The sequence below is a fragment of the Triticum dicoccoides genome, chromosome 5A (genome assembly GCF_002162155.2).
Source record: "Triticum dicoccoides isolate Atlit2015 ecotype Zavitan chromosome 5A, WEW_v2.0, whole genome shotgun sequence".
NCBI lineage: Eukaryota > Viridiplantae > Streptophyta > Magnoliopsida > Poales > Poaceae > Triticum > Triticum dicoccoides.
Genome location: NC_041388.1, coordinates 362,119,839 through 362,146,608, shown reverse-complemented (window position 1 = coordinate 362,146,608; position 26,770 = coordinate 362,119,839). Strand labels below are relative to the sequence as shown.

The following is a 26,770-nucleotide window of genomic DNA, read 5'->3' as shown; positions in this document are numbered from 1 at the left end:
AAAAAACTGAAAGCAAAAAAACCATAGAAGAAAAACGAAAAAAAAACCCCCAAGAAACAAGGAAAACAGCAGCGAACGAAATCCGTATGCGGGCCGGCCCAAGTGGCGACTTGCTTCAGCGAAGGCTCCTCCTTTTGACGCCTGCGGGCGTCAAATAGGATTTGCCCCCCGTCTGGACCGGGAGATCATGATCTGACGGCACCAGGAGAGCCCACGCATTGCGGAAAGGGGTGCCACTTGTCCATGTCTTGACCGCGAGATCACGATCGGACGGCATCTAGAGAGCCCACGTATTACGGAACTAACTGGCAGAGTCGTACCGTCTGGTTTGGTTCGCGGTTGCCTTCACCGAATGACAACACCTCCCCCCTCACGCCACCGCCGCCGCCGCCGCGCTCGCTCGCCGGATTCCGCCGCATTTTCCCCCGGCCCGAGCCCTCCTCGCCCCGTCCCACAGTCTCACTGCTTCGGCAAGCTCCTTCTCATTCCAAATTTCGCCACGACGAGCTGACATCGGTGATTGACCCCACCCGCGGGCCATGGCGTCGCTGGCTTCTCTCTCCATCTACACCGTGCCTGGGCGCGCAGGCCGTGCGGAGTCCGTTAAAGCCCCTCGCCGGCGGCGTATGGCGGTGGTGCGGGCGAAGGTGCGCGAGATCTTCATGCCTGCGCTGAGCTCGACGATGACGGAGGGCAAGATCGTCTCCTGGACGACCGCCGAGGGAGACCGCGTCTCCAAGGGCGACCCCGTGGTGGTCGTCGAGTCCGACAAGGCCGACATGGATGTGGAGACCTTCCACGACGGCATCATCGCCGCCGTCCTCGTCCCGGCCGGTGGGACCGCCCCCGTCGGCGCCCCCATCGCCCTCCTCGCGGAGTCAGAGGAGGATGTCGCCCTCGCGCAGGCGCGTGCCCAGGCCCTATCCAAGGCCCAGGGCGAAGAAACCCCTCCTCCCCATGCTGCCGCCACGGCTCCACCTACCATGGCTCCTGCTCCGGCAACAGTGACCGCGCCCACGAATGGCATCGCTACGCCTCATGCCAAGAAGCTCGCGAAGCAGCACAGAGTGGACATCTCCAATGTTGTCGGCACCGGGCCAAACGGCCGCATCACCGCGGCTGACGTTGAGGCAGTCGTTGGCATCCAGCCAAAGCCAAAGGCCGCTCCACCTCCACCCCCTGCAGCTCGCTCTGCGCCTCCGGCTGGCATACCATTAGTAGCTGCAGTCCGACAACCAGCAGTGCTTCCTCCGGTGCCTGGCGCGACTGTGGTACCATTCACATCGATGCAATCGGCGGTGAGCAGGAACATGGTGGAGAGCTTGTCAGTGCCAACGTTCCGAGTTGGGTATGCCATCAAGACCGATAAGCTTGATGCACTCTATGAGAAGGTATCGTTGCGATGAACCTTTGACAAAATATTGAATTGCACAGCTAGATTCTTGAGATACCGCTCAAGTTTTCATGTGTGCAGTGACAGTTTGATTAAAATGGATTGTGCAGGTTAAGTTGAAAGGGGTTACAAAAACATTGTTGCTGGTGAAAGCGGCAGGCATGGCACTCGCTCAGCACCCAGTTGTGAATGCCAGCTGCAGGGATGGAAAGAGCTTCAGTTACAACAGTAGTATCAACATCGCGGTGGCGGTTGCCATCGAGGGTGGCCTTCTTACGCCTGTATTAGAGGATGTTGATAAGGTATATGCTTATTGCGATAGCTGTCTTTTCTATTAAGAAATGCAACATTTAGCATGTCTGTAAATCAATTAAAAGCCTCAAAAAAATGCAAATTAACATTGCAGTCAGATATATATCTGCTCGCGCAAAAATGGAGAGCCCTGCTCAAGAAGACGCGCATGAAGCAGCTCCAACCAAGTGAATACAGCTCAGGTAAGGAACTTGTGTCTTATTTTGACATTTAGTTTTTCACTGGAACTGTGCTTACATGGAGATCTGCTGTTGTATAGGGACGTTTTCGCTGTCCAATCTGGGTATGTTTGGGGTAGATAGATTTGATGCAATCCTTCCACCTGGTCAGGTGAGTTATTTTCCTGATCTCTGCTCGGTCAGTATGAATTGCAGATAAATTGCATCTGTGCAACATAAGAACCAACAACTAAGAACCACTATATATAAATTGCTCGATCCAGGGGGCTATCATGGCTGTTGGAGCATCGAGACCTACTGTTATAGCTGACAAGAATGGTTTCTTCAGTATCAAGAACGAAATGCTGGTTAGTTTGCTTTTCAGTTTTTAATTTGCATATATCAAAGCTGACTGGTTAGTACTAAATGCATGCATTCAACAGATATTAATGCGTGTGAACCCCTAGTGTATGTTGCTGAAATACATTATCATATACTCCCTCTGTTCCTAAATATTTGTCTTTTTAGAGGTTTTAAATGATGACTACATACGGAGCAAAATGAGTGAATCTATACTCTAAAATATGCCTATATACATCCGTATGTGGTGATCATTTGAAATCTCTAGAAAGACAAATATTTAGGAATGGAGGGAGTATAATATGCAGGCATGATAAGCATGTAAACTTGGTTGATTATGTATGAGGTCTGTAGTGACATAAGAGTAATAGCAAAAATGCCCGTGCGTTGCTACGGGGCATATTTAATCTAGTTGTTCAACACCAATCGTCTCTAATGTAATAATGATGATGCAAAACATCCATCATGACATAACCTTGGTATATGCAGTTTAGCCTAACTTCTCTTAAATCATTAAATCGACAGGAAATGGGAGTGCTCTTTCTGAGTGCCACAATCAATGATGTAGAAATCGCATTTTACACAAACAGAAGGCACAATAATGTATTGACCATAATGATAAGCAACATATGAAGGTGCTTACCCTAGCATTCTTGTTGGGAAACCATCATTACCATTGATGGAACCTATAATTAAAGAACAATGTAGCTGTCCTATCTCAAGCCGCCCAAAGAGCTAGCTTCAAAGCTATAGATGCCTGCAACTTTCATTGATCTCAGCGCAGAATGAGAAGGTAGTAAAGAACATTTACATATGTTGTTGCATTGTCATTTTGATGAATTGCATTGAACAAAATAATACAATACCAAAGGTAGACGTTACACGTTGCCCTGACCACCATGTATAAATGAGTTGGCTACTTATTTTAGGATACAGGACCCAGAATAAAAGGAGAAATATCTCAATATATGCGGCTAATATCTCAAGTGTTTCTGACCGTGTTTCACTACATCCATGTGCACCAGCTACCTCTGTAGAAGGAAACACGCTCCTTGTGTACCAGTTGTTTCTGTAGAAGGAAGTACTTCAATTAAAACAGATCCCAACAATGCGCAGGTCGATCCATCTTTGAGCTGAAATAGAAAAGAGGATAGCCTTCTTAGTAATAACTGTAATATATGTTTGGACAGACATGCTGGGAAATATCTCTTAGACAAAAAGGATAAGGGAAGACTGAAATAAAACAATACCGAAGTGTGCCTTCGGCTACATCATCTCAGCTACAAATTTATTAAGCAGAAAGTTAGATGAATGTTCAAATGACTGTTCATGTGAGAACATACTACCAAGAATTAGAGCACACCAGGGCATAAGAATTTTGAATACATTTTAAATCAGAAAGAAAAGATGCAGGCTCGTCCCTTCAGGATTTAAGTCAACTATATAACCAAGATCGCTGACTTACACCTTACTTGTGTAGAGAAGAAAAACTCCTTCGCTTATAGGTCCGTAGTTAACCTCACATAAATAGCTTGCACACTTGCTAAATATTGTAGCAAATAACAGGATACAAACCATACATAGACAAATTAACTCTTATTTTATTTGTGTGATTATACAAACTAACAAACACCCATGGTCCTGTGAATAACTTTTTATTTCATATTGTATTTACAACTGAAAAAACGTGTAAAATTAGTATTGCATCAACAATAATAGTATAAGCTTATTAATTGTAAGTTAGATTATCTATTCCTGTAAATTTTCACATCAAGTACTGCATCTTCCTTTTGCTATCCATAGTTGTGAGTTGGGATCACCTACCTCCAGATTTAGATTTTTTTTCGCAACCTTTTTCAACAAAAAGTTGTAAGCAGACATGTCCTGGTTGGATAGAGATCCAGATAGCTCCCTCTCCAACTGGACGGTGGTGTTTCCAACAATTTTGGATTCATTCAGGAAGCATTCCTCAGTTGTTCATTATTAGTTCAAGTTACAAGACATTTCATGTTAATTAGCTGGAAAAACATTTACCTTAAGGTCTGCATAGCTGGCCTGAACATCTATCATCCCAAGGCTGCACTATAATAGCTCAACAGTTCTCACTTCTAGAACTGTATGTTCCTTTGAGTAGTTGGATTGTGTAGCTACAGACAAAAATGAGTATCTGCTGAATGTTAATATATTGTAGGTTTATAACCTAAGGCATATTGTTATAAAAAATCAATAAAACCGGTGGGAAGGGGAACGCACATGCAAGGTGGGGAGGTGGAGATGAAATGAACGAAACGGCATACATATTTCCCTTTAATAGTAGCCTAAAAGATCACTTGAACTTGTATCCCAAATAGAGAAGACATGAGTATCAGACGGAACCCCTAAATCAACATCTATTGTTTGTCTATAAATCCGTAACGTCTATCTTCTACTAAGATCCAAAAGCAACCTTGGCTTATCCAAACTGAAATTAGGGGAAATTTTATTTGTCAAATATGAAAGAAGAGAACAACATTCTTATAATATTAAGACTTTGTTAGAGAAGAAAAGAAAGAAGATTAGTGTGCCCCCTGTTATGATCAAGTTATCAGCTAACCACCACTAATATCATAGTTTGAATTTTACTCTGCTCTAACAGTGAGAAAAACTATAACTACAGTAAGCAGGAAAATAATTGGCACACCAAATTCCTCTAAAAAATTTGCACACCAGGAGGGAAGAGCTAAAAACTTGAGACATGAAAAAAATATCAAATCCTATTGAATCATATTTATGAATTAACTGTACCAATCTATGGCTACATATAAATAGAATAGCTAGAAAGCACAGCAGATTGTACAGTTCAAAGGTGGAGTGGTCTAGGAACAACCTCATGGCTGCCGCTGCACTGCCAAGGTTGTTTCCACGCTTGCAGCTACCAAGGACGATGTCAAAACAGGAGGTCGCGTTAGATTAGGCACCCGTGGCCGCGGTTGCAGATGGACAGCTGCTGTATCTGCGCTCCTTCCTGAACACCACAACATCTGCAGTTTTCACCAACATCTATGATTATTTGCAAGAGCATTATAGCACAAATCAAACTGGTTCGTGGTAGTCTCTGAATGAACAAACTAACAGTCAGTTGTTGCATCCACACGAGTACTGCCATCTATCCTTCCGATGCCCCATCCACGCACACAGTAAGAAACCTAAATAATTATTTGTGATTGGGACGTTGCTGTTGGAGACGGTTAGCTCAACTAATAGTGAAGGTTCAATTGAACATACCTGGTGGGGGAGGTTGATGTGCCTGCGTGATTGCTCTCCCCGTGGTGGCCTGTGAGATTCCAATGAGCTGACCATAGACCTCCCTCTGCACTAACCGATGCGCCTCCCACTGCACTTCACCCTCGGCCTCCCTGCCTAGCCAGCCTCGTCCTCCTCCCTGTCTTCGGCAGCCGTGGGATGGAGAGGTGTTGCCGAGAGCAGTTTGGACGGCTATGGGGGTGGCGATTTGGACGGCGGTGGTGGCGGCGGCATAGGGCGGCGGCGCGGACGGCGATGGGGGCCGAGTAGAGGGTCTTCCCTTGACCTTCGAGGCACCGGCGCCGGCGGCGGAGGGGGTGGGCAGGGGCTATGGGATAGGTCATCGCAGGGGTGGAGAGGAGACGGATCACCGCACGGGGACAGGAGCGGGCCGAAGAGCACGGGGTTAGGGCAGGCCGAAATAGGCCCAATGCAGTGATGCTATTCGCGAGGTTCCTATTTTTAACGAACCGTTTTTTAACTATTGATTATTATGGATGGCATGGTGGGTAATTATTTGCAATTTTTAGGGTTAACTTAACGACGGTGAGCGGGCGGGCAGAAGCACTATTTGCTTTATTATTAGGGAAAGATTTCTGCTTCATGCCACAGCTAAATATGGCTGCAGGATGTTCTGTTTACCTGAGCTGGTTTCTAATTGGTAAAGTTTTGTTTGCTTCTATAACTGCAAGCGCGTTTTGGTTTGGGACATCATCACATAAAATGTGCTTTGTGGCAGTTATCAAGAAATACTGCTTGCCTCATGATTCTGTCCAGACTGTACATTCTCAGTGCTAACCTACAAATGCCGTGTTTATTGTGAATTTTTCCTAAGATCGTACTTCATGGTATTATACATGCAGCTTTTAGACCTCTAAACCTTCACTTGCAACACCACATTTATAGAATTAACAAAATCCTAGTAAAATGCAGCTCAGGACCCTAACTAAGTTGCTCATAACCTTTTCAGGTCAATGTTACTGCTGATCACAGGATTATATATGGCGCTGACTTGGCAGCATTTCTGCAAACATTTGCAAAGATTGCCGAGGACCCTGAGAGCTTAACACTGTAGAAGAGAAGTTCCTCGGAAGCGTGTACGTGATTTATCTGGTCCAATTGGACCATGATACGAATAATGTTATGGAGAATTCGCGAAGGCGTTGAAATTGTAGAATAGCCACAGATATACTCCTCTTTTTTGGATGTAGATACCCTGATTCATCAAACTATGAATAATTCTACACTCTTTGGGGTGTTAATAATGCAAAAGATCTTTACATTGAGAATAGCTTGTTTGTGGCTTGGATGATGCTGGTTAGCAAGAAATCAAGATTAAGCAGGCCGCCAGTGGTGAAGTTCACTCAAACAAGTCATAAGAGGACTACAGATCAAAATGATGATTTCATAAGCTCGCACACAAGAAGGTGGGTAAATCCTCCTGAAAGTGTCAGGTCAAGAAGCTAATACAAGCAGCATCCGAGTGCTCTGCTGGTGCATACAAGGTGGGTTTCAGTTTGAGGGCATCTGCCCGCCGCCGGCGCCCTGCTCGTCGGCGCCCCCCGGCCCTGCGGCCTCCCTGAGCTCCAATATCTCGACGCGCCGGTTGGTCCGCTTCCTGATCTTGATGGCCACGTCCTGCGGGCTGAAGGCGCCCCAGACGCTCACCCGGCCGTGCTTCCGGTCGATCAGGTGGCTCTCCAGCTCTGTCATTTTTGTTTCAGATAACAACACAGAGCAAGACACGCAGCAACTTGAGAGGTCTGTGGAAAGAGGAGGACGTGCTACGTACCTTGCATCTGGAGCAGCGCCCTCCTGATCTTCTGGTAGCACCCGTTGCAGTCTATGCTCATCCGCAGGGTCATGCAGTAGAACTGCTGCAGAGCACAGGAGACACAGAGTAAGAGACACACACCACGTCAGTGTTGCTGCTGCTGCCTTCCTAGGCACATACCCTGTAGTCCATGAAGACGACGATACTGCTCTTCCTCTGCGGTGGCGGAGCAGCCGCGTCGACTGACCGGAGAAAGCTTGGGGTTCCGGGGAACAGAAGTTGTGAGGAAAGCAAGGAACCTTAGGTGCAGAAAGTGGGGAGTTAGCGCTGCTTAAGAGCCTCTTTTTATGGCCACCCGCTTCTTCGTTTCCTCGTGGGCTCGACGTGTGCTGTCAGAATCCGATTCTGCTTCCCACATTGTTCCTTTGCTATCTGTTCTTCGGATCTTTATAAGTTGCCGGTAGGACCTGCAAACATGCTCCGGATATCTATTTTATAATTTTTGGATCGGCAAAAAGATCTGCATACGAGATACCTACCTGTAGGCTTGTGGATATATATTCTTCCACGCTGTAGCTTGTACTTAACAGTTTACCTTTACGCCTCAGACCCATATGCAGGGAGAGGTAGCGAACTACCCAGTGTTTAAAAAAAGAGATGAAAATCTGGAAAAATCATGGCCAAAAAACGAACGAAGATGACGGATGGATATGTCAGCGAGAAGAACCTAGGGAAAGCCTACGCAAAATCTATGTGAACATATCCGAGCTTTTTTTTATCAATCTTAGGCCCTGTTTGGTTCGGCTGTGGATTTCTAAAAGTAGCTGTCAAAAATCTGCTGTGGAAAAACAGCTGTGGAAAATCTGATGTGAAAAAGATGTAGGTCATTTGACAAACCAGTTAATACAGTTTTTTTAGATTTTGGCCCGCAGCGAAATCAGATTTTGAAAAGCACGTCCTAGGTTGCTTCCGCTTTTGGTTCAGATTTTGGCAGCGAATTTCTGGAATCGGATTCTGCTGGGTTCGCCCTTTGGTTCAGATTATGCTGCGCAGCAGCGAAATCCGTTGATAAAAGCTGAACCAAACAGAGCCTTAACTCTGCCAGTCTTGTGTGCGCTTAGAATCCAGAGTTCATCTTTACAAGCTGAAACGAGGATCATCATGCGCTGATAACGGTGGAAAGTTGAAGGCCACCAGACTATGTAGCCGGCTAGTTTGACCCTGCCAGTTTCACCAGGTGATTAATATGCAGTAAGGAAAACAGCGACCCAGTGAAGTAGTAAGACCAGCGACCCAGTGAAGTAGTAAGACCAGAATTTGCTGTCCAGACAGTGAAAACTGGTCTCAACCTGCAGTATGTTTGGGCAGGATCAGATTCCTGGGCCAGTTTGGGGGGCATGATGATATATACACCGTGTGGTGTATTCCAGGAAGATAGAAAAAAACAAGAATATTTTCTTAGTTGAAAAAACAAGAATTTATGACAACTAGACAGACACCAAACATGAAGAGCAAAACATACGACGAATGTCTCCTCTTATTTGAAGTTCAGAAAGCACAAACAACTATGTGCCTAGAATGGAAATAAAAAGCACGCACAAACACGATAGGCGAATGCACGAAATGTCTGAGAAATAACAGTTCATGAATGGAAAGTTGAGGCCAGACTTTATCATATCCTGCCACCAGCTTCAGTCATCTAGGGTCAGGTCGATCACCTCCGATTTGTCCATGGCGACGGCAGGAGCCTCTGCGTTGGTGACGCAAATCTCCTCCCTGGGCACCGGCTTCACCGGCGCAGCGCCTCCACTGGCGCCTCCCTGGCTGCCGCTGCCCTCCATAGACCCCATTTTCTTCACGCCAGAAGATTTCGCAGCCTTGCCCTCGCGTTCAGCGCAGTTGAGGCCGTCAGAGTTTGCAGGATCAACCCAGCACCGCTTGGCATCAGCTGAGCTGCCGCCGTGGGACATGCCATCTCCCTCCGCCGCGACTGGTTTTGCAGCTTCATTAGCAGTACCTTTGATCTTTTTGGCATGCTCCTCCAGCCTTTTTTCCTCGAAAGAGTAGCCCTGAGCCAGGAACCTCTTCCGTGGAGGAGCAGAGTTTGCAGGTTCATCGTCACCTTCCTCCAGAGGCTGCACTAGTTCTGCAGTTGGTGCTGCCAGCTCTGCGGCTGCGGCGGCCGCCGTCTGGCTAGACTGCTCATCCATCTTTTGAGCCTTCTGTTTCGAAGATCTCTCACCACCCTTCAGGTCAAGGGTTATCTTGGCTGCAACATCCTTTCTTGCATCTAGAGGAATCCATTGCTCCTCATGCCACTCAAATGACTTTCGCAGACACTCCACTTGGAGCTCCACAAGTCTCCCCTCCCCTGGAAATTTTGGCAAGCATGCAATGTATCAGGAAGAGCTCCAGTCCAATGTGCTAAGTACCAACTGGATATATACTACTATTAACTGCTAGCTAGGTGATCGAGAGAGTAGGCAGGCAGTTCACCTTGGAGATAAACTTGGACGTGGCCAGCAGTCTCCTGCTGCAACACGATCCCCTCCCACCATCCGCCCTTCAGCCGCGCGTCGACGATGACCCCGACAGCCACCGGAGACTCGATCTTCCTGTAGTGTCTTGGGAGGTGTGGGCGAAGCATGGGCCTTTTAGTAAGGCGTATGCTCAAGTGGTCAGGTTCCGCAATTCTTGCAACTTTGAGAGATTCCTGGAAAACAAAAAAACTCATGTTGAGTACATACATCATCATCATCAACACATGCAGGATACCAGAGAAAGAAGAGGAAGGACCAACCCTGAGCTGTCCCTTGCCCTCGGAATTCAGAATGTCTTGGTACCGCACCCTGACCTTGTTATCTTTCTCCCTCCTACTGAGTACCACACATTTGAACCAACAACCCCTCACGCTGCTGTCTTGGGACAGGGCTTCAAGACGGCAGCCGGGCTGGAACATCTTCTCAGGGTTCAGCATGGTTGACGCATCATTGACTGCTACATTACACGTACTAGTACCACTTGGGGGCGGCTGATTATGCGCGATGGTCTGACAGTTCACCACGCTACGGGGAACAACACTGCTTTTGACGATCTGGCCAATGGTGGTGCTCTGTGGAGTCGCGCTGCATGGAGGGGGCATCTCCTTTTGCTTCTCCATGGTTTTGTTGTCATCGATAACAGTGCTGGAAGTGGAAGCAATTGCGCTGCATGGAGGAGGCTTCTGCTTCTCCATGTTTTTGTCATTGATAACAGAGCTGGAATTGGAAGGAGTTGTGCTGCATGGAGGAGGCATCTCCTTCTGCTTCTCCATGGTTTTGTTGTCATCGATAACAGTGCTGGAAGTGGAAGTAGTTGCGCTGCATGGAGGAGGCTTCTGCTTCTCCATGGTTTTGTCATTGATAACAGAGCCGGAACTGGAAGGAGTTGTGCTGCATGCAGGGGCCTTCTCCTTCTGCTTCTCCATGGTTTTGCCACCGATAACAACGCTGGAAGGAGTTACGCTGCATGGAGGGGGCTTCTGCTTCTGTGTATCCATGGTTTTGTCACCGGTAACAGTGCTGGAAGAACCAACATGATTCTTGGCGGCCAGACCAGTAATGGAAGCTTTACCATTGTTATTAGGTGGCTTGGCCTGCACCACCGTCGAGGAGGATGCGGCAACAATTTCCTTTACTATCTCCTGGTTTGCATATCCTTGGAGTTGCGCGATGTCAAAGGGCTCGACGGTGCCATCATCGATGCACCGACGACATACATAGGGCTGCCAGCTACTGCTCCCTCCATTTATTTTCTTGAACATCTCAAAGTGTTGTGGATTTAGGACCGCTGCCACCCCCTCCACAAATTCAACCCTCAGATCTTGCAGCCCATATCCAAAGAAGATCTCCCTACAATAAAGATCTGGGGGCAATGCAACACCGTGCTCACCATCAGGTTCCTCAAACCATCGTACCAGCACCATGTTCTTAGCACTGCCATCTTCGTACATATCTTCCACATATGCAACATGGCTCTCTCTCCCTCCACTCTTGATAAACACAAAATCATGAACCTACCAAGACATATAGTGCACGACACAATTAATAATAGATGTAAACCAAGATATATAGATCCGTCCGTATGTGAAAACAAACCAAGAAAACAAGGGGGCCATTGATGAACACGTACCGAAATTCTCATTCCCTCTCGGCAAAAGGATTTGTAGTGCTTGCGACGTTGATCAAGATGGCGCAATTTGCATATCCATGTGAACCCTTCTTTATTTTCCCCGGCAGTAGAGAGTGTTGAGGGGGTATCCTGGATGAACAAATACAACAATTTTTTTGAACACCACCTTACATTAATTAACCATCGCGAAACTTACAATCGTTCGATACAAAATTCACCACACAGCGCGGTACATCATTAACAAGACTACCATCAGATCTATTGTCAAAACTAAACTTTGCTATTAGATGAGCCACCACATTGAGAGGAAGCATTTCTCAGGAAGACGCTTGAGATTGTATGTACCTTAGATGCACCGTCATGGTAGTCGGGACAAGTCAATCCAAAGGCTCCATACGGGGGATCTACAAAGACGACAACAATGGAAGGCAAGTTAGGGGATTTCTATCCACATCATATTGGCCTCACAAGACAAACACAAGAGGAAACACATAAGTTAACCAAACACTAATCTAAAAAAAAGTTAACCAAACACAAAAGGAAGTAAACGCATAAACCAGATCTAGCAAATTAACAAACAGATACATCAGGAATTAAACAAGCCAAGATAGATCACATATAGGGAGGTGAATGAGAAAAGGAATAGATCTAGAAGATTAGACAAAAGATCTTTAACAATAAATTACTGGTCGTCTTGACAAAAAGGAGTAGATCTATTAGATTAGACAAAAGATATCCCAAAGTACTGCTAATAAAGGAAGGGGATAGAAGGAGAGCACTACAAGATGGTCATGGATATCATCCCCCTTGTACTGAATCTTGGCACTGAACAAAAACGTAACGAAACATGAGTAGAAACTGATCTGGCTGGACATAGGAGCAGCTTGTGTATTAACGCTAAAAGGCTCCTAAACATTCAGATCTAAACATTAGAAACACAAGAAAAAATAAGATCGGATCTTGTGTTTGAGATGTAAACCCCTACTAAACACTGACCAAACATTGATATCAGTTGTTAGAGATGCATGGTAAAAATTCTAGCGGCCTGATCTGTTAGCTTAATCATGTATGGTACAAAAACCACCAAAAAATTCACCACTAAGGCATGAAAAAAGGAGCACGTAGTACCTGAGACGAGCGAGGTGAGCCAGTCCATGACCTCTTTCCTAGACTTCCACCTGATCTGGGTGATCTCCAACACCAGCGTCGCCACCCTAGCGGACGCCGACCCAGACTCGAGCGACGTCCGGAGGGATTGCAGGAACTGCAAGTCCGCCGAGTACGCTATATTACCAGGTCCCCAATACTTACCCACCACCGCTAGATCCCTCTCACTCTTACCGCCGTCCTGGGGCGGCGCGTAGAGGAGGAAGTAGCACACCTTGCGCTCCTCGCCGTCGCCGCCCTCCAGCACGATCTCCTCCCACCCAACCCACTCCCTCACTGCCATCTTAGCATTACCCTCGTCCACCACAGCAGTCGGATAGTGCGAGCTACTCATGGCCTTCTCACCTGGATGGTGGTGGACGATAGCGAAACGGGGAACCAGCAGAGGGTGGAGGATGCTTCAAACAGGTGGGGGCCAGGGCCAGGGGGCTCGTTAGGGACTACTATTTCTGGACCGAATTGTTGTTCCTGTGAACACACTGTTTGAGAGATGGGGTCTTGGGGGATTTTATAGGAGGAAATGCGAGTGGTTTTTCACGGAGAGTGTCCTCAAGTTATGAGGATTTCCACTTTGAGTGAAGCTTGCCGAGAGCTAGGAAGTGGCAGTTTAGTCCTGCCTCAAAAAATGTGGCAGTTTGGTCCTCATTCTATTGGGTAGTCCTGTCCAAGGGCTCCGATCGTTTTGCATCCATGGTGAAAACGGCGAGCATGCTATGTGATAGTGGGGGGGGGGGTGTGGAGTGGGGGGTTGACAGGGCACTGATACATCGACTGAAGGTGTAGTGTATTCTAGAGTACCAAGAGAGGACAAAATGCTTATAAAAAGTAATGAAAGGAGCGAAATAAATTTATATATGAAGGACCATAGTATAAAACATGTTGATGACAATGATACGTCTCCGTCGTATCTATAATTTTTTATTGTTTCATGCCAATATTATACAGCTTTCACATACTTTTGACAACATTTTATATGATTTATTAGACTAACATATTGACCGAGTGCCCAGTGTCAGTTCCTGTTTGTTGCATGTTTTTTGTTTCATAGAATATCCATATCAAACGAAGTCCAAATGTGATACAAATTTATGGAGGATTATTTTAGAATATATGTGATTTTTGGGAAGTGGAATCAACGCAAAAGGAGGCCCACACACTACTAGGAAAAGGGCTACTAATGACGCACCACTTTTGCCTACTAATGGCGCATCACTGGTGCGCCATTAGTATCACGCCACTAGTATTTTTTACTAATGGCGCACCACTGGTGCGCCATTAGTATAGGCCACTGGTGCACCATTAGTATAGGCCACTGGTGCACCATTAGTATTTTTGAATTTTGAAGGCGGGAAAATAGTAGTGGCACACCGTCTAACCCCCACCGTGCGCCATTGCTATTTTTGAATTTTGAATTTGGATTTGGATCGTGATTTTTTTGCCCATTTTTTGCTCGTTTTTTGGCACGATATTATTTCAAATTTTGTTCCTGTTTTTGGATCTTGTACGTTCTTTTTCCGTGTTCTTTTGTCGGAGAGGAGTTCGCCGGAGAGGAGGAGGAGGAGGTCACCGGAGAGGCGCTCGCCTACATCGCCGAAGAGGAGGAGGAGGTCGCCGAAGAGGAGTTCACCGGAGCATCGGAGAGGAGGAAGGAGAAACCATGAGGGGATGGGAGGAGAGGAGGGAGGAGGAGCTCACCGGAGAGGAGGGAGGAGGAGCTCACCGGAGTGGAGGGAGGAGAAACCGTGAGGGGAGGGGAGGGGAGGAGAGGAGGGAGGAGGAGGTCGCCATTAGTATTTAGTAATGGCGCACCACATGTACAATGCGCCATTAGTGTCAATTTCATCTTTAGCCCTTTTCCTAATAGTGACAGCCCCAACAAGACACCAGGGCGCGACCCAGCCCCCTGGCGCGTGGTGTACACCTAGTAAGGCGGTTGCTGCCATTCTTCGGGCGCAAGGAAACTTATATCCGGAAAAAGTTCGTGTTAAAATTTCAGCGCGGTCGGAGCTACGGATCTTCGGATATTTAGAAAACGGTGAAAGGCTAGATCTGGGAAACGCGAAACAGAAGATAATAAAGAGATAGATCCAATCTCGAAGGGGCTCTCACTCCTCCACCGCCATGGAGGCCATGGACTAGAGGAGAAACCCTCCTCCCATATAGGGGGAAGGTCAAGGAAGAATAAGAAGGAGGGGGGCTCTCTCCCTCTCTCTCCCGATGACGCCGGAGTGCCGCCGAGGCTAGGATCGTGAAGGCGATCTACATCAACAATCTTGCTACCGTGAACACCAACTTTCTCCCCCTCTATGAAGCAGTGTAACCTCTCTATTCCCCTGCAATTCTCTACTTAAATATGGTGCTCAACACTATATATTATTATCCAATGATATGTGGTTATCCTATGATGTTTGAGTAGATCTGTTTTGTCCTATGGGTTGATTGATGATCATGATTGGTATGAGTTGTATATTTTATTTTGGTGCTGTCCTACGGTTCTCTCTGTGTCGCGCAAACGTGAAGGATCCGCGCTGTAGGGTGTTGCAATACGTTCATGATTCGCTTATGGTGGGTGGCGTGAGTGATAAAAGCACAGACCCGAGCAAGGCGGGTGTTGCGTATGGGATAAAGAGGACTTGATACTTAATGCTATGGTTGAGTTTTACCTTAATGATCTTTGATAGTTGCGGATGCTTGCTAGAATTCCAATCATAAGTGCATATGATCCAAGTACAGAAAGTATGTTAGCTCATGCTTCTTCAACATATAAAATTGCAATAATAATCTCCGGTCTAGTTATCGATCACCTAGGGACAAATGACCTTCTTGTGTGACAAAAGCTATCTACTACTTTTATTATCTTACAATTTATTCATAATTTTATTCTCACAAAGTACTTCTAGTTTTATTCTTGTTCTAGGTAAAGCAAACGTTAACTGTGCATAGAGTTGTATCGATGGTCAATAGAACTTGAGGAAATATTTGTCCTACCTTTAGTTCCTCATTGGATTCGACACTCTTATTTATCAAAAAAGTTACAAACGATCCCTTATACTTGTGTGTTAACAGACAACATGCTTATTTCTCGGGTCAAAAATAAAAAAATAGGGTGGTCATAGCAAAGTTGTTTTCTATTCACTTAAAGAGCACAAGGGAGGTGTGGCCCCGTGCATGTGCGTAGGATACTTTGGACCAATTTTATTAGAAATTTTATTGTAATAAATGCCCATGTTGGTTATTTTCTTACTTTACCTCATACCTTTTAAAGTGGCACGACAACTGTCATAGCCACCTGTGTGTTTACACCCCTTGGTTGCTCTACGGTGTCTCCTCATCTGTTAAGGCTAGATACAACTTTTCCGTTTGTGTCTCCTCATCCGTCCATCCTCCATAGTGTATTGCATTAATTTCTGCGAGGTAATTGCCTCTCTATATCTCGTCCTCTTCCTTCATACTGCTCCAAAGAAAGAAAAAGTAAGCTTTCTTTCATCAATTTTTGTCCATGGGTCCTCTACACCTACACCAAGTAATATTGCACCAGATACGTCCATATGGTGCATGCAGCCTCCTTTTTTTGCCATCCTCCGGTGTGCATGCAATGCATGCTAACAATTCCTATGAGCTGTGCATTGTATATGCACTTTCTGCACTCCGTGCTTTGATTTTTTTGATCCAAATCTTCTATACTACTCCTTAATTGGCTTACAATATGTTTTCCAAATAATCGTCGATCATATGTGCTGTACATAGGCAGGATGTTTTGGCACAGAGCGCCCATTGGAATGGGTCGAACCATAGGATGACCCGCAAAAAAGCCATAGGATAATGTGTGGCACCTAAGTATCACTATTCGTGACCGATGTCTAGGCTAGCGTTGCGAGCGAGGCCAGTAGGCCGCTATTCAGTGCAGCAAGCAACCGGCGGAGAATTTTTACACTAATGTCATTATCTTCTCCTGTACATACTAGTATCTCTTATGTATGCCAAGTATTAATTATGCCGACGGAGATCTAGACACTAGTGGTGACACACGCCTCGCCATACCATATATTTTATGTGTCACAGGGGTCTCACATTTGGACACCAATACTATTTTTTGTCTAATACCTCCACTGCTCATTCAAAGTAAAATGACAAACCTTGTTGAGTTTCAACCCATTCTCATTTATGTTTTCTAATGAATTACTATATTTTATATTCTTTTTAGCATCCAAAAATAAACATTAATTAACTTTCCTTTCGTATGTCTCAAACCATTTGTTGGTGCATTTTATTATCAATTTCATATTTAAATTATACAATATTTCTTCAATCAAGCCTTATTTTTATGCGTTGGCATGTGATACGCTCTACAGTAGATACAAAAGCTTAATTTTTGACACTGGTCTTGCTCAACAAAATGCTAGGGAGGAGAGATGCTAATATATAGGCAGGTCATGAGAACATGGCGAGCACGATATGTGAGAGGGGGTGAGGGGGCAATGATATATGAGCTAGAGGTGTAGTATGTTCAAGAGTATCAAAAGGGGGATAAAGGAGAGGATAAATTTAGATATGAAGGGCTATAGTGTAAAACATGTGGATGTCAACACTCTTAGAGCAACTCTAGCAGACCCCCCAAAAATACGACTCGCTTTTGCGGGTCAGAAACATACGCGTCCAAGCAGAACCCGTATCTAAATCTGCATAATTTGAAAAACTTCTTTCGCGGGAGAAATTGCACAAACACAGCTCATCACATACTACATTGTTCATCGCATACTACATAGTTCATCACACTACAAGCATACATACTACGTTAAGCTAGTACTAGGGGGTCGGATCTAAACGGCAGCGAGGTCGCGGCAACTGGACGACGCCGTGGAGGAGCCGGACGCTCACTCCTCCTCGCCGGAGCTGCAAAGATCGACGAACTTCTCCGCCTGCTCTGCGCGGATGCGGCGCCACTCCTCGGCCTTCTCCTTGGCGGCGACCGCCTGCCGGCACTCGAGGGCTTCGAGCTCCTCGGCGTGGCGGTGATGCTCCTCCTCCTCGCGCACGCTCCGCTCAGCGATGGAGGCAGCGATAGCATCGAACTCCGCGACGTAGTCCTCAGGCCCGACGACCCCGCGGCGGCCGAGCGGAGCGGGCTCCTTGGGCTCCTCCTTCACCGGCACGAAGGGGAACGGTGCCGGCGACTCTGGCTCCTCCTCCTTGTCCGACCACCCCCTCTTCACGGGGAGGAAGCCCGCGGAGGAGGAGGAGGATCCGACGTACGAAGAACGCGCGGAGGAGAACGACGCGCGCCGACGGTCGTACTCCACCGTCTCCCGGCGGTCGAAACTCGCCGGCGGCGAAAGCCTGCGGTTGGTCCACTTCCGCGCGCCGCGCTTCCTCGCGCCGCCGGACCAGACGCGCCGCTCGCGCTCCGGGTCCCTCTCACGGCCGGATCGGCTGCCGGAGCCGCGTCCGGAGCTCCACATTCGCCCCCACATGGTGGCTGGAGGCGGGGCGGAGGGTCGCCGGCGGCGAGAAATTGGGAGAGGAGAAAGGGGAATCGGGTGGCTCACGGTGGCGGGAGGATAGGGTTTGGACCCGCAAAAGGGTCGCGAAACCGCACTTAGAGCAACTCTAGCAGACCCCGCATCCGCCCCCGACCCGCAAAATAACCGCCAAAATGCGGGTACGGGCCGGAAGCCTGCCCGACCAGACCCTGCATCCCGTCCCCGGCCCGCAAAAATTTTTAGGGGGCGCGGCAAATTCCTGACCCCAACCCGGGAAAACGCGGGTTTCCGCCTCGCGGCTGCGGTGCCCTGCATCACAGAGAAGCAGTTGGCGAGAGGGATATTTCAGCCCGCGCTCTTTTCTCCCTCCTCCCGCCGCCGTCCGCCTTTGTTTCCGCCCACCCGCCGCCGGCGATTCCGACCATATCTGTGGGCGGAATCGCTCCGCGGGGCCGCCCCACACCCTCCTGCGCCGAGCCGCTGCACCGCCTCTCCGGATCCGGCGAGAAGAGCCGCCCCCAGTCGCCGCCGCCGCCGGGATCGACCACCGCCGAGCGCACCACCCTCGTCGCCGCCGACCACATCAAACTCGCCACCGGTTAGTCCCTTTTTTGTGATTTTTGCGAGCTGTGTAGTAGATTGACGTGCCGGTGTGCATGTAGATGGAGTTGACCCTGTGCGAGAAGTTCTTGCTATCCGATTCGTCCAATTCGGATGACTCGGATGTTGAGACCATGCTTGCGACCTTTCGGCAGCAAACATTGGTCATGGCGCTTGCCGTGAAGGAGCATGAAGACGAGTACCGGAAGAGGAGGCGAGGATCTATTGTCAGGCGTCTGTGCATTCCGCGGAATCGCCATCTTGGAAACGAGATGTTGATGCAAGATTATTCTTCGGAGAATCCTACATATCCTGCACACCTCTTCCGCAGAAGGTATCGAATGCGCCGATCCCTTTTTATGAAAATTGTTGAAGCTTGCGAGGCAAATTGCCGCGGGCATTATTTTAAGTTTGCTACGATGATTTGAATAATTATTTGTAATGCGGATGATTATTATTTTATGTTTGATTTGAATAATTCAATTTGTTTTCGATTGTTGAATTATGTTGGATTTGAGATTTGCGGGCTGATAATATGCGGGGATGCAGTGGCGCAAAGAGCAGAACCCGCATAGCCGACCCGTAAAAAGCATATTCTGCGAATATACTTTTTTACGGATCCGTTTGGGGGGCCTGCATCTGTACCAGCCCGCGTCGGCCCGCAAAAGCTGTTTTGCGTGAACTACAAATGCGCTTTGTGGGCCAGCGTTTTGCGGGGTCTACTAGAGTTGCTCTTGTAGTGCTCGGGACGTGCGGTTTGCGGGCTGCGGCAAAAGTTTTTGTGGGCTGGGCGAATATGCGGCTCTGTTCTGACCGCAAAAATGGCCCGAGCCCGCATACTTGCCGGAATTTTTGCAGACCGGGCGTTTTGCGGGGTCTGCTAGAGTTGCTCTTATTGCTAGGGTCGAAAATAAGAAAGTCCTATGGTGATGATAGCAAAGTGTTTGGAGCTATTCACTCAATGGCCGCCAGGGATGTGATTCTATGCATAACATACTTTGATCAAATCTTATTAGAAATTTCATCGTGATAAATGCTCGTCTTAAGTATTTTCTTATTTTAGCAACTACCTTTTTGACTGACACGACACTTGTCATGGCCACCGGTGTGTGTACACCTCTTCGTTGCTCTACGGCGTGACAGTTGTATAACGTGCTAAAAATAAAGGCTGGTTACAACTTTCCCGTTTCTGTCTCCTCATCTGTCCGTTCTCCTCAGCGTATTATTGCATTATTAATTTTCTACTAGGTATTGCCTTTCTACATCTCGTCCTCTTCCTTCAGGCCACTCCAAAGAAAGAAAGAAAAGGTAAGCTTTCCTTCACTAATTTTTGTGCATGGGTCATCTACACACACCGGATACTTTCATCTGGTGCATGCACCCTTTTTTCCATCCTCTCGTGAATTTGCTTCCATCCAATCTTCTACTACTCCTTAATTTACTTACGATACATTTTCTAAATCATCGTATGTGCTATGTGTGAACGGGATGCTTTGGCACAGAGCGCCTCTTTGGGACAGGTCAAACCATGGGATGACGCGTAAAAAAAACTAGATAATGATGTGTGCCATGTACGTACAATTGTTGGTGACCGGCATCCAGGTTGGCATTGCGCGAGAGGCCAGTAGGCCGTTGTTGGGTGCAGCAAGCAACCGGTTGATGCAATCCTCATGTTCGCTGGTTCGTCGGCGTCTGCATGTGCCTTCCCACCACAGCCAGGAACTGCCCTGAGCAACAGATGCACGCACACGGACTGGGTGAAGCACCAGCCCCGCTGCCCATTCTTGTGCTAGGGTATCTAGATGATGTGTTGAATCGTATTGTAATGCCTGCTTATACGATTGAGGTTGTTCAACAAAATAATTGCTTGTCCCAATACCGCTCAAGTGACAAGTGGCATGGAAGATGACATGTTGGGGCACTGGGCTGTTAGCAATGAGGCACCAGACTTGTTGAGGCGAAAACATCTGAGGCTCTTGGCCTCATCTAAAAAGGGTTTACTGCAACTATCTCTGTCCGCCATCAATTCTAGAAATAGAAATTTACGCTTCAAGCTCAGAAAACAATGTTGTTCGGTGTATCCGAAATTTTGCAGTGTAGCCTATGAGACGCAAAATTGCTGGAATTTGATCTCACTAATGCCATTCTTCTCTTCCACATACTACGTAGTATCTCTTATGTATATCAAGTACCATTCATTATGCCGATAGAGATCGATACACTAGTGGTGACAGAAGCCTCACAATAATAAAGACATCTATGCGCCACAGCGAGAACAACCTAGGAAAAGGCTACGCAAAATCTGTGTGAACATATCCGAGCTTTTCTATCTAGTTTCTCATGGCATCAGTCTTGACTCCGCCAGCCTTGTGTGCGCTTGGAATTAGAATCTAGACTTCATCTTTACAAGCGAAAACGAGAATCATCCTGCGCTTTCGCGGTGATAAGTGGTGATAATGGTGGAAAGTTGCAGGCCACCAGATTATGTAGCTGGCTAGTTTGACCCAGCCAGTTTCACCAGGAGATTAATATGCTGCAAGGAAATCGGCTACCCAGTGAAGTACTAGCAGTAAGACTAGAATTGGTGTCCAGACAGTGAAAACTACCTGCAGCATATTTGGGCAGGATCAGATTCCTGGGCCAGTTTGGGGAGCTGAACCACCAAGCCAACAACTTGCCTGGCTTTCTCCTTTGGATGCATGATGATACACCGCTTGGTGTACTCCAGGAAGAAGAAAAACAAGAATATTTTTTTTTGAGCTGAAAAAAACAAGAATTCCTGACAAGTAGTTGACAGACACCAAAGATGAGGAGCAAAACATACGACGAATGTCTCCTTTTATTTGAAGTTCAGAAAGCACAAACAACTATGTGCCTAGAATGGTAATAAAAATCACGCACACATGCGATAGGCGAATGAACGAAATGTTTGAGAAATAACAGTTCATGAATGGAAAGTTGAGGCCAGAGAGACTTCATCATATCCTGCTACCAGCTTCAGTCATACATGGTCAGATCGATCACCTCCGATTCGTCCATGGCGACGAGAGGAGCCTCTCCATTGGTGACACATATCTCCTTAATAGGCACTGCTGGCTTCACCGGCGCAGCGCCTCCACTGGAGCCGGAGCCACTGGTGCCTCCCTGGCTGCCGCTGCCCTCCGAAGACCCCATTTTCTTGACGCCAGAAGATTTCGCAGCCTTGCCCTTGCGTTCAGCGTAGTTGAGGCTGTCAAAGTTTGCAGGATCAACCCGGCACCGCTTGGCATCAGCTGAGCCGCCGCCACAGGACAGGCCATCTCCATCACCCTCCTCACGGCGCTGCTGCGGGCTTGCCTTGTCTGGAACTGTCTTGGCAGGTTCATCAGCAGGACCCTTGCTCTTTCCATCCTGCAGCCTTTCTTCCTTGGAAGGGTGACCCAGTTCCAGGATCCTCTTCCGTGGAGGAACAGAGTTTGCAGTTCCAGGATCCTCCCGAGGTTGCAGCAGCAGTCCTGCTGGGCTTGCCGCGGCCGCGGCCGCCGCCTTCCGCTTCTTCAGGTCAAGGGTTATCTTGGCTGCAACATCTTGCCTTGCATCCAGAGGCATCCACTGCTCCTCACGCCACTCAAACGACTTGCGCAGAGCGTCCACTTTGAACTCCACGAGTCTCCCCTCCCCTGGAAATTTCAGCAAGCAAGCATGCATGCATGAGGCAGAGCTCCAGTCCAGTGTTCTAGTAAGTACTAACCGAGTATGTAGTGTACTACCATTACAAGAGAGCTCAAAGCTGGCTAGCTCACCTTGGAGATAAACTTTGACGTGGCCAGCAGTCTCCTGCTGCAGCACGATCCCCTCCCACCATCCGCCGTTCAGCCACGCGTCGACGATGACCCCGATATCCACCGGAGACTCGATCTTCCTGTAGCATGATGGGAGCTGTGGGCGGAGCATGGGCCTTTTGGCAAGGCGAATGCCCAGGCGGTCAGGCTCCGCAGTTCTTGCAACTTTGAGCCATTCCTGCAAAACAAGGAAAGGAAACTAGTGTTGAGCACACACACCATCATCATCGTCAACACATGCAAGATGTATACCAGAGAAAGAAGAGGAAGCAGGACCGACCTTGAGCTGTCCTTTGCCCTCGGGTTTTCGAAGGTCTTGGTAACGCACCCAGATCTTGTCATTTTTCTCGTTCCTCTTGAGTACCACACATTTGAACCAACAGCCCCTCACGCTGCTGTCTTGGCTTAGGGCTTCAAGACGGACGCCGGGCTGGAACATCTTCTCAGCAGGGTTCACCATGGTTGACACATCACTGGCTGCTGCATTACTAGTACCACTCAGGGGCGGCTGATTCTGTGCGGTGGCCTGACAGTTCACCACGCTGCGGGGAACGACACTGCTTCCGACGGTTTGGCCAATGGTGACACTGTGTGGAGCTGCGCTGCATGGAGGGGGCATTTCCTTCTCCTTCTGCTTCTCCATGGCTTTGTCACCCATAACAGAGCTGGAACTGGAAGGAGTTGCGCTGCATGCGGGGGGCTTCTGCTTCTCCATGGTTTTATCACTGATAACAGTGCTTGAAGGAGTTGCACTGCATGGAGGTGGCTTCTGCTTCTGCTTCATGATTTTGTCACCAATAACAGAGCTGGAAGGAGTTACGCTGCATGGAGGGGACATCTCCTTCTGCTTCTCCATGGTTTTGTCAACGATAATAGAGTTGGAAGCAGCTGCACTGCATGGAGGGCGCTTCTGGTTGTGCTTCTCCATGGTATTGTCACCAACAACAGAGCTGGAAGGAGTTGTGCTGCATGGAGATGGAGGGGCCATATGCTTCTGCATGGTTTTGTCATTGATAATGGCAGCACTGGAAGAACCAGCATGGTTCTCGGCGACCAGGCTAGTAATGGCAGCTTTACCTTTGTTGTTATTAGGTGGCTTGGCCTGCACCATCGTCGACGAGGATGCGGCAACAATTGCCTTTACAATCTCCTGGTTTGCATATCCTTGCAGCTGCTGTGCGATGTCAAAGGGCCCGACGGTCTCATCCTCGATCTGCCGACGACATACAAAGGGCTGCCAGCTACTGCGCCCTCCATGTATTTTCTTGAACATCTCAAAGTGCTCTGGATTCAGGACTGGAACCACCGCCTCCACAAATTCAACCCTCAGATCTTGCAGCCCATAGCCAAAGAAGATCTCCATGCGATAAAGATCGGGGGGCAATACAGCACCGTGCTCACCGTCTTGTTCCTCGAACCATCGTGCCAGCACCATCTTCTTCCCGCTGGCATCCTCGTACATGTCTTCCACATAGGCGACATGGCTCTCCCTCCCTCCACCCTTGATGAACACAAAATCATGAACCTACAAAGACATGTAGATGTAAACCAAGATGGGGCAGCCGAAAACAAAACAAGAAAACAAGGGGTAAGTTGATGAACACATACCGAAATTCTCAGTCTCCCTCGCCAAAAGGATTTGTAATGCTTCCGACGTTGATCAAGATTGGGCAGTTTGCATATCCATGTGAACCCTTCTTTGTTTTCCCCAGCAGTAGCGAGGATAACCTGAATGAACAGCCAGCGTTAATTTCGTTGAGAGGAAGAATTTCTCAGGAAGACGACTTGTAAGATCGTATGTACCTTAGATGCAGCGCTACCACCATCATGGTGGTCGGGACAAGTCAATCCAAAGGCTCCATATGGAGGATCTACAAATACGACAACAACGGGGCAAGTTAGTCGATTTCTATCCACATCATATTGGCCTTAGAAGACCAAACACAAGAGGAAACATATAAGTTATCCAAACACTATCTCAAGAAAAGTTAACCAAACACAAAGGGAAAGAAACGCGTAAATCAGATCTAGCAAACCAAACATATACATCAGGAACAAGACAAGATAGAAGATACATAGGGCGATACATGAGAAAAGGAGTAGATCTATATATAAGATTAGAGAAAAGATATCTAACAATAAGTTGTCATCCTCTTGACAAAAAGGAGTAGATCTATTAGATTAGACAAAAGATATCCCAGAGTAGTGGTAGTAAAGGAAGGGGATAGAAGGACAGCACTGCAAGATGGTCATGGATATGATCCCTAGCTTTGTACTGAATCCTGAACCGAACAAAAACGTGACGAAACATGAGAAGAAACTGACGATCTGGCTGGACGTAGGAGCAGCGTGTGTATTAACGCTACAGAGCTCCTAAACATTCAAATCCGAACACTAGAAACACAAGAAAATAGAATAAGAACGGATCTTGTGCTCAAGACGTAAACCCCTAGTAAACACTAACCAAACATGATCGGATCGATCGTTGGAGATGCATGGGGAGAATTCAAGCCGCCTGATCCATCAGCTTAATCACATGGTACTAAAACGACCAGAAAAATTCACTACTAGGGCATGGAAAAAAGGAGCACGTGGTACCTGAGACGAGCGAGGTGAGCCAGTCCATGATCTCCCTCCTGGACTTCCACCTGAGCCCGGTGATCTCCGACGCCAGCGTCACCAGCCTAGCGAATGCCGACCCAGACTCCAGCGCCGTCTCGAGGGACAGTAGAAACTGCACGTCCGCCGAGTAGGCTATGTTCCCAGGCCCCCAGTACTTACCCACCACCGCCAGATCCCTCTCGCTCTTACCGCTGTCCTGGGGTGCCGCGCGGAGGAGGTAGTAGCACACCTTGCGCTTCTCGCCGTCGTCGTGCCCCAGCACGACCTCCTCCTCCCACCCAACCCACTCCCTCGCTGCCGTCTTGGCAATACCCTCGTCCACCACAGCCGCCCGAGAGCGCGAGCTACTCATGGCCTTCTCACCTGGCTGGCACTGGTAGTGGACGACAGCGAAAAGGGGAAGCGGCCGAGGGGAGGGTGATTCAAACGGGAGGGGGCCAAGGACAGGGTGCTGTTAGGGACTACTATTTCTGGACCGAATTCTTGTTCCTGTGAACACACTGTTCGAGAGATGGGTGTTAGGGGGATTTTGTAGGAGGAAATACTGGTGGTTTCGCGGAGAGTGTCCTCAAGTTATGAGGATTTCCACTTGAGTGAAGCTTGCCCAGAGGTTGGAAGTGGCAGTTTGGTCCTCCCTCAAAAAAATGTGGCAGTTTGGTCCTGATTCTATTGGGTAGTCCTGTCCAAGGGCTGCTGGAGTTTTGCATCCATGGTGAAAATGGGGAGCATGCTAGCTATGTGATTGGGAGGGGGGATGATATATGGGAGCGAAACTATGAGCATGATATTTGAGCGGGGGGCTGATGTATATGCGTACGTACAAGGCGCGTTCAGACAGTTTCAGACATGCCTTACCCCTTTGCCGGAACATAATGCGCGAGGGGAGGGGAAACATTGATATATGGGTGGGAAATGACGGGCATGATATATAAGCAGGGAGGAAGGGGATGGTATACGAGCGGGAAACTATGAGCATGATATTTGAGTGGGGTATGATGTATAGGCGCACGCCGCACGTGCAAATGGTTTCATACATGACTTGCCCCTTTCGTCGGAACATTATATGCGAGGGGAGGGGAGATGTTGATATATGGGCGGGAAATGGAGAGCACGGTCCGTGCATGGGGAGGGAGTGGGGTCGATGTAAGAACGGGAAGGGCTAGCATGATGTTTGAGTGGGCCGGGTTCAGTTTCAAAAAGGCCTTACCCCTTTCATTGGAACACTGGTATGTGCATTTTGTTTGAATATTGTACGCGGGAGGAAGGAAAATGTTGATATTTGGCGGGAAATGTCGAGCACGATATGTGAGTGGGGGTGAGGGGGTGAGGGTGTATATGGGTCGGAAATGATGAGCATGTTATTTGAGTTGGGCTGGAGTTGACGTACGCCGCACGTGCATGCGGTTTCAAACAAGCCCTTGCCCCTTTGTTAGAACATGATATACTAGGGCGGGGCGGAGATGGGCCCTAGGCACCCAGGGCGATGGTCGGGGCATCGGGAAGTTCTCTTACCAGGTGCTTGGCCTGGCATGTGGCGTGAAATACTAACCAGGTCGTTAAAAATCTACCGGTCCCTAAATCTATGCGAGCACTCACTCTTTTACCGGACCGGACGCTAGAACGACCCATCT

The 26,770-nt window shown here is 47.9% G+C and overlaps 4 protein-coding genes and 1 long non-coding RNA gene across 9 annotated transcripts; 1 reads left to right on the top strand and 4 right to left on the bottom strand.

Moving 5' to 3' along the window:
• Positions 1–339: 339 nt before the first annotated feature.
• Positions 340–6,791, top strand: LOC119301534 (dihydrolipoyllysine-residue acetyltransferase component 4 of pyruvate dehydrogenase complex, chloroplastic-like). Its single transcript, XM_037578522.1, has 6 exons — positions 340–1,391; positions 1,504–1,695; positions 1,800–1,887; positions 1,965–2,035; positions 2,148–2,231; positions 6,476–6,791. Exons 1-6 carry the CDS (start codon positions 540–542, stop codon positions 6,578–6,580), a joined length of 1,392 nt encoding a protein of 463 aa, XP_037434419.1. The 5' UTR covers positions 340–539; the 3' UTR covers positions 6,581–6,791.
• Positions 2,538–6,452, bottom strand: LOC119301536. 4 transcript variants are annotated; one of them, XR_005147074.1, is made up of 5 exons: positions 5,488–6,452; positions 5,336–5,408; positions 5,090–5,243; positions 4,258–4,390; positions 2,538–3,356 (listed from the first exon to the last, which is right to left on the bottom strand). It is a non-coding gene; the product is annotated as an uncharacterized LOC119301536 (long non-coding RNA). The 4 variants fall into 4 exon arrangements; XR_005147071.1 differs by having other exon boundaries at positions 2,538–4,390; XR_005147072.1 differs by having other exon boundaries at positions 2,538–4,370.
• A 32-nt stretch (positions 6,792–6,823) lies between the features above and the next one.
• LOC119301535 (heavy metal-associated isoprenylated plant protein 25-like) lies at positions 6,824–7,639 on the bottom strand. 2 transcript variants are annotated; one of them, XM_037578524.1, is made up of 3 exons: positions 7,460–7,639; positions 7,298–7,379; positions 6,824–7,211 (listed from the first exon to the last, which is right to left on the bottom strand). In XM_037578524.1, the coding sequence occupies exons 1-3, from the start codon at positions 7,469–7,471 to the stop codon at positions 7,018–7,020; spliced, it is 288 nt and encodes a 95-aa protein (XP_037434421.1). In that variant the 5' UTR covers positions 7,472–7,639; the 3' UTR covers positions 6,824–7,017. The 2 variants fall into 2 exon arrangements, with proteins under 2 accessions (XP_037434421.1, XP_037434420.1); XM_037578523.1 differs by having other exon boundaries at positions 7,298–7,382; positions 7,460–7,618.
• Positions 7,640–8,798: 1,159 nt separating this feature from the next.
• LOC119301532 lies at positions 8,799–13,081 on the bottom strand. The gene is made up of 6 exons (XM_037578521.1): positions 12,578–13,081; positions 11,795–11,853; positions 11,450–11,578; positions 10,080–11,333; positions 9,776–9,992; positions 8,799–9,650 (listed from the first exon to the last, which is right to left on the bottom strand). Exons 1-6 carry the CDS (start codon positions 12,948–12,950, stop codon positions 8,971–8,973), a joined length of 2,712 nt encoding a protein of 903 aa, XP_037434418.1. The 5' UTR covers positions 12,951–13,081; the 3' UTR covers positions 8,799–8,970.
• Positions 13,082–21,533: 8,452 nt separating this feature from the next.
• Positions 21,534–25,491, bottom strand: LOC119297345. The gene is made up of 7 exons (XM_037575172.1): positions 25,116–25,491; positions 24,321–24,388; positions 24,126–24,245; positions 23,503–24,042; positions 22,798–23,289; positions 22,479–22,695; positions 21,534–22,355 (listed from the first exon to the last, which is right to left on the bottom strand). The coding sequence occupies exons 1-7, from the start codon at positions 25,489–25,491 to the stop codon at positions 21,694–21,696; spliced, it is 2,475 nt and encodes an 824-aa protein (XP_037431069.1). The 3' UTR covers positions 21,534–21,693.
• Positions 25,492–26,770: the final 1,279 nt, after the last annotated feature.

What these genes read in the sequence shown, in the direction of transcription:
- LOC119301534 (XM_037578522.1), top strand. Translation starts at nt 540, where the DNA reads ATGGCGTCGCTGGCTTCTCTCTCCATCTACACCGTGCCTGGGCGCGCA. An exon ending in ACCAAGTGAATACAGCTCAG is followed by an intron (nt 1,888 to 1,964) that starts GTAAGGAACTTG and finishes GCTGTTGTATAG; the next exon opens with GGACGTTTTCGCTGTCCAAT. An exon ending in GTATCAAGAACGAAATGCTG is followed by an intron (nt 2,232 to 6,475) that starts GTTAGTTTGCTT and finishes TAACCTTTTCAG; the next exon opens with GTCAATGTTACTGCTGATCA.
- LOC119301535 (XM_037578523.1), bottom strand. An exon ending in GGCGCTGCTCCAGATGCAAG is followed by an intron (nt 7,212 to 7,297) that starts GTACGTAGCACG and finishes CAAAAATGACAG; the next exon opens with AGCTGGAGAGCCACCTGATC.
- LOC119301532 (XM_037578521.1), bottom strand. Translation starts at nt 12,950, where the DNA reads ATGAGTAGCTCGCACTATCCGACTGCTGTGGTGGACGAGGGTAATGCT. An exon ending in GAGAGGGAATGAGAATTTCG is followed by an intron (nt 11,334 to 11,449) that starts GTACGTGTTCAT and finishes ATGTCTTGGTAG; the next exon opens with GTTCATGATTTTGTGTTTAT. An exon ending in AGGGCAAGGGACAGCTCAGG is followed by an intron (nt 9,993 to 10,079) that starts GTTGGTCCTTCC and finishes TTTGTTTTCCAG; the next exon opens with GAATCTCTCAAAGTTGCAAG.
- LOC119297345 (XM_037575172.1), bottom strand. Translation starts at nt 25,491, where the DNA reads ATGAGTAGCTCGCGCTCTCGGGCGGCTGTGGTGGACGAGGGTATTGCC. An exon ending in GCTCACCTCGCTCGTCTCAG is followed by an intron (nt 24,389 to 25,115) that starts GTACCACGTGCT and finishes TCGTATTTGTAG; the next exon opens with ATCCTCCATATGGAGCCTTT. An exon ending in AAACCATGCAGAAGCATATG is followed by an intron (nt 23,290 to 23,502) that starts GCCCCTCCATCT and finishes ATGAAGCAGAAG; the next exon opens with CAGAAGCCACCTCCATGCAG.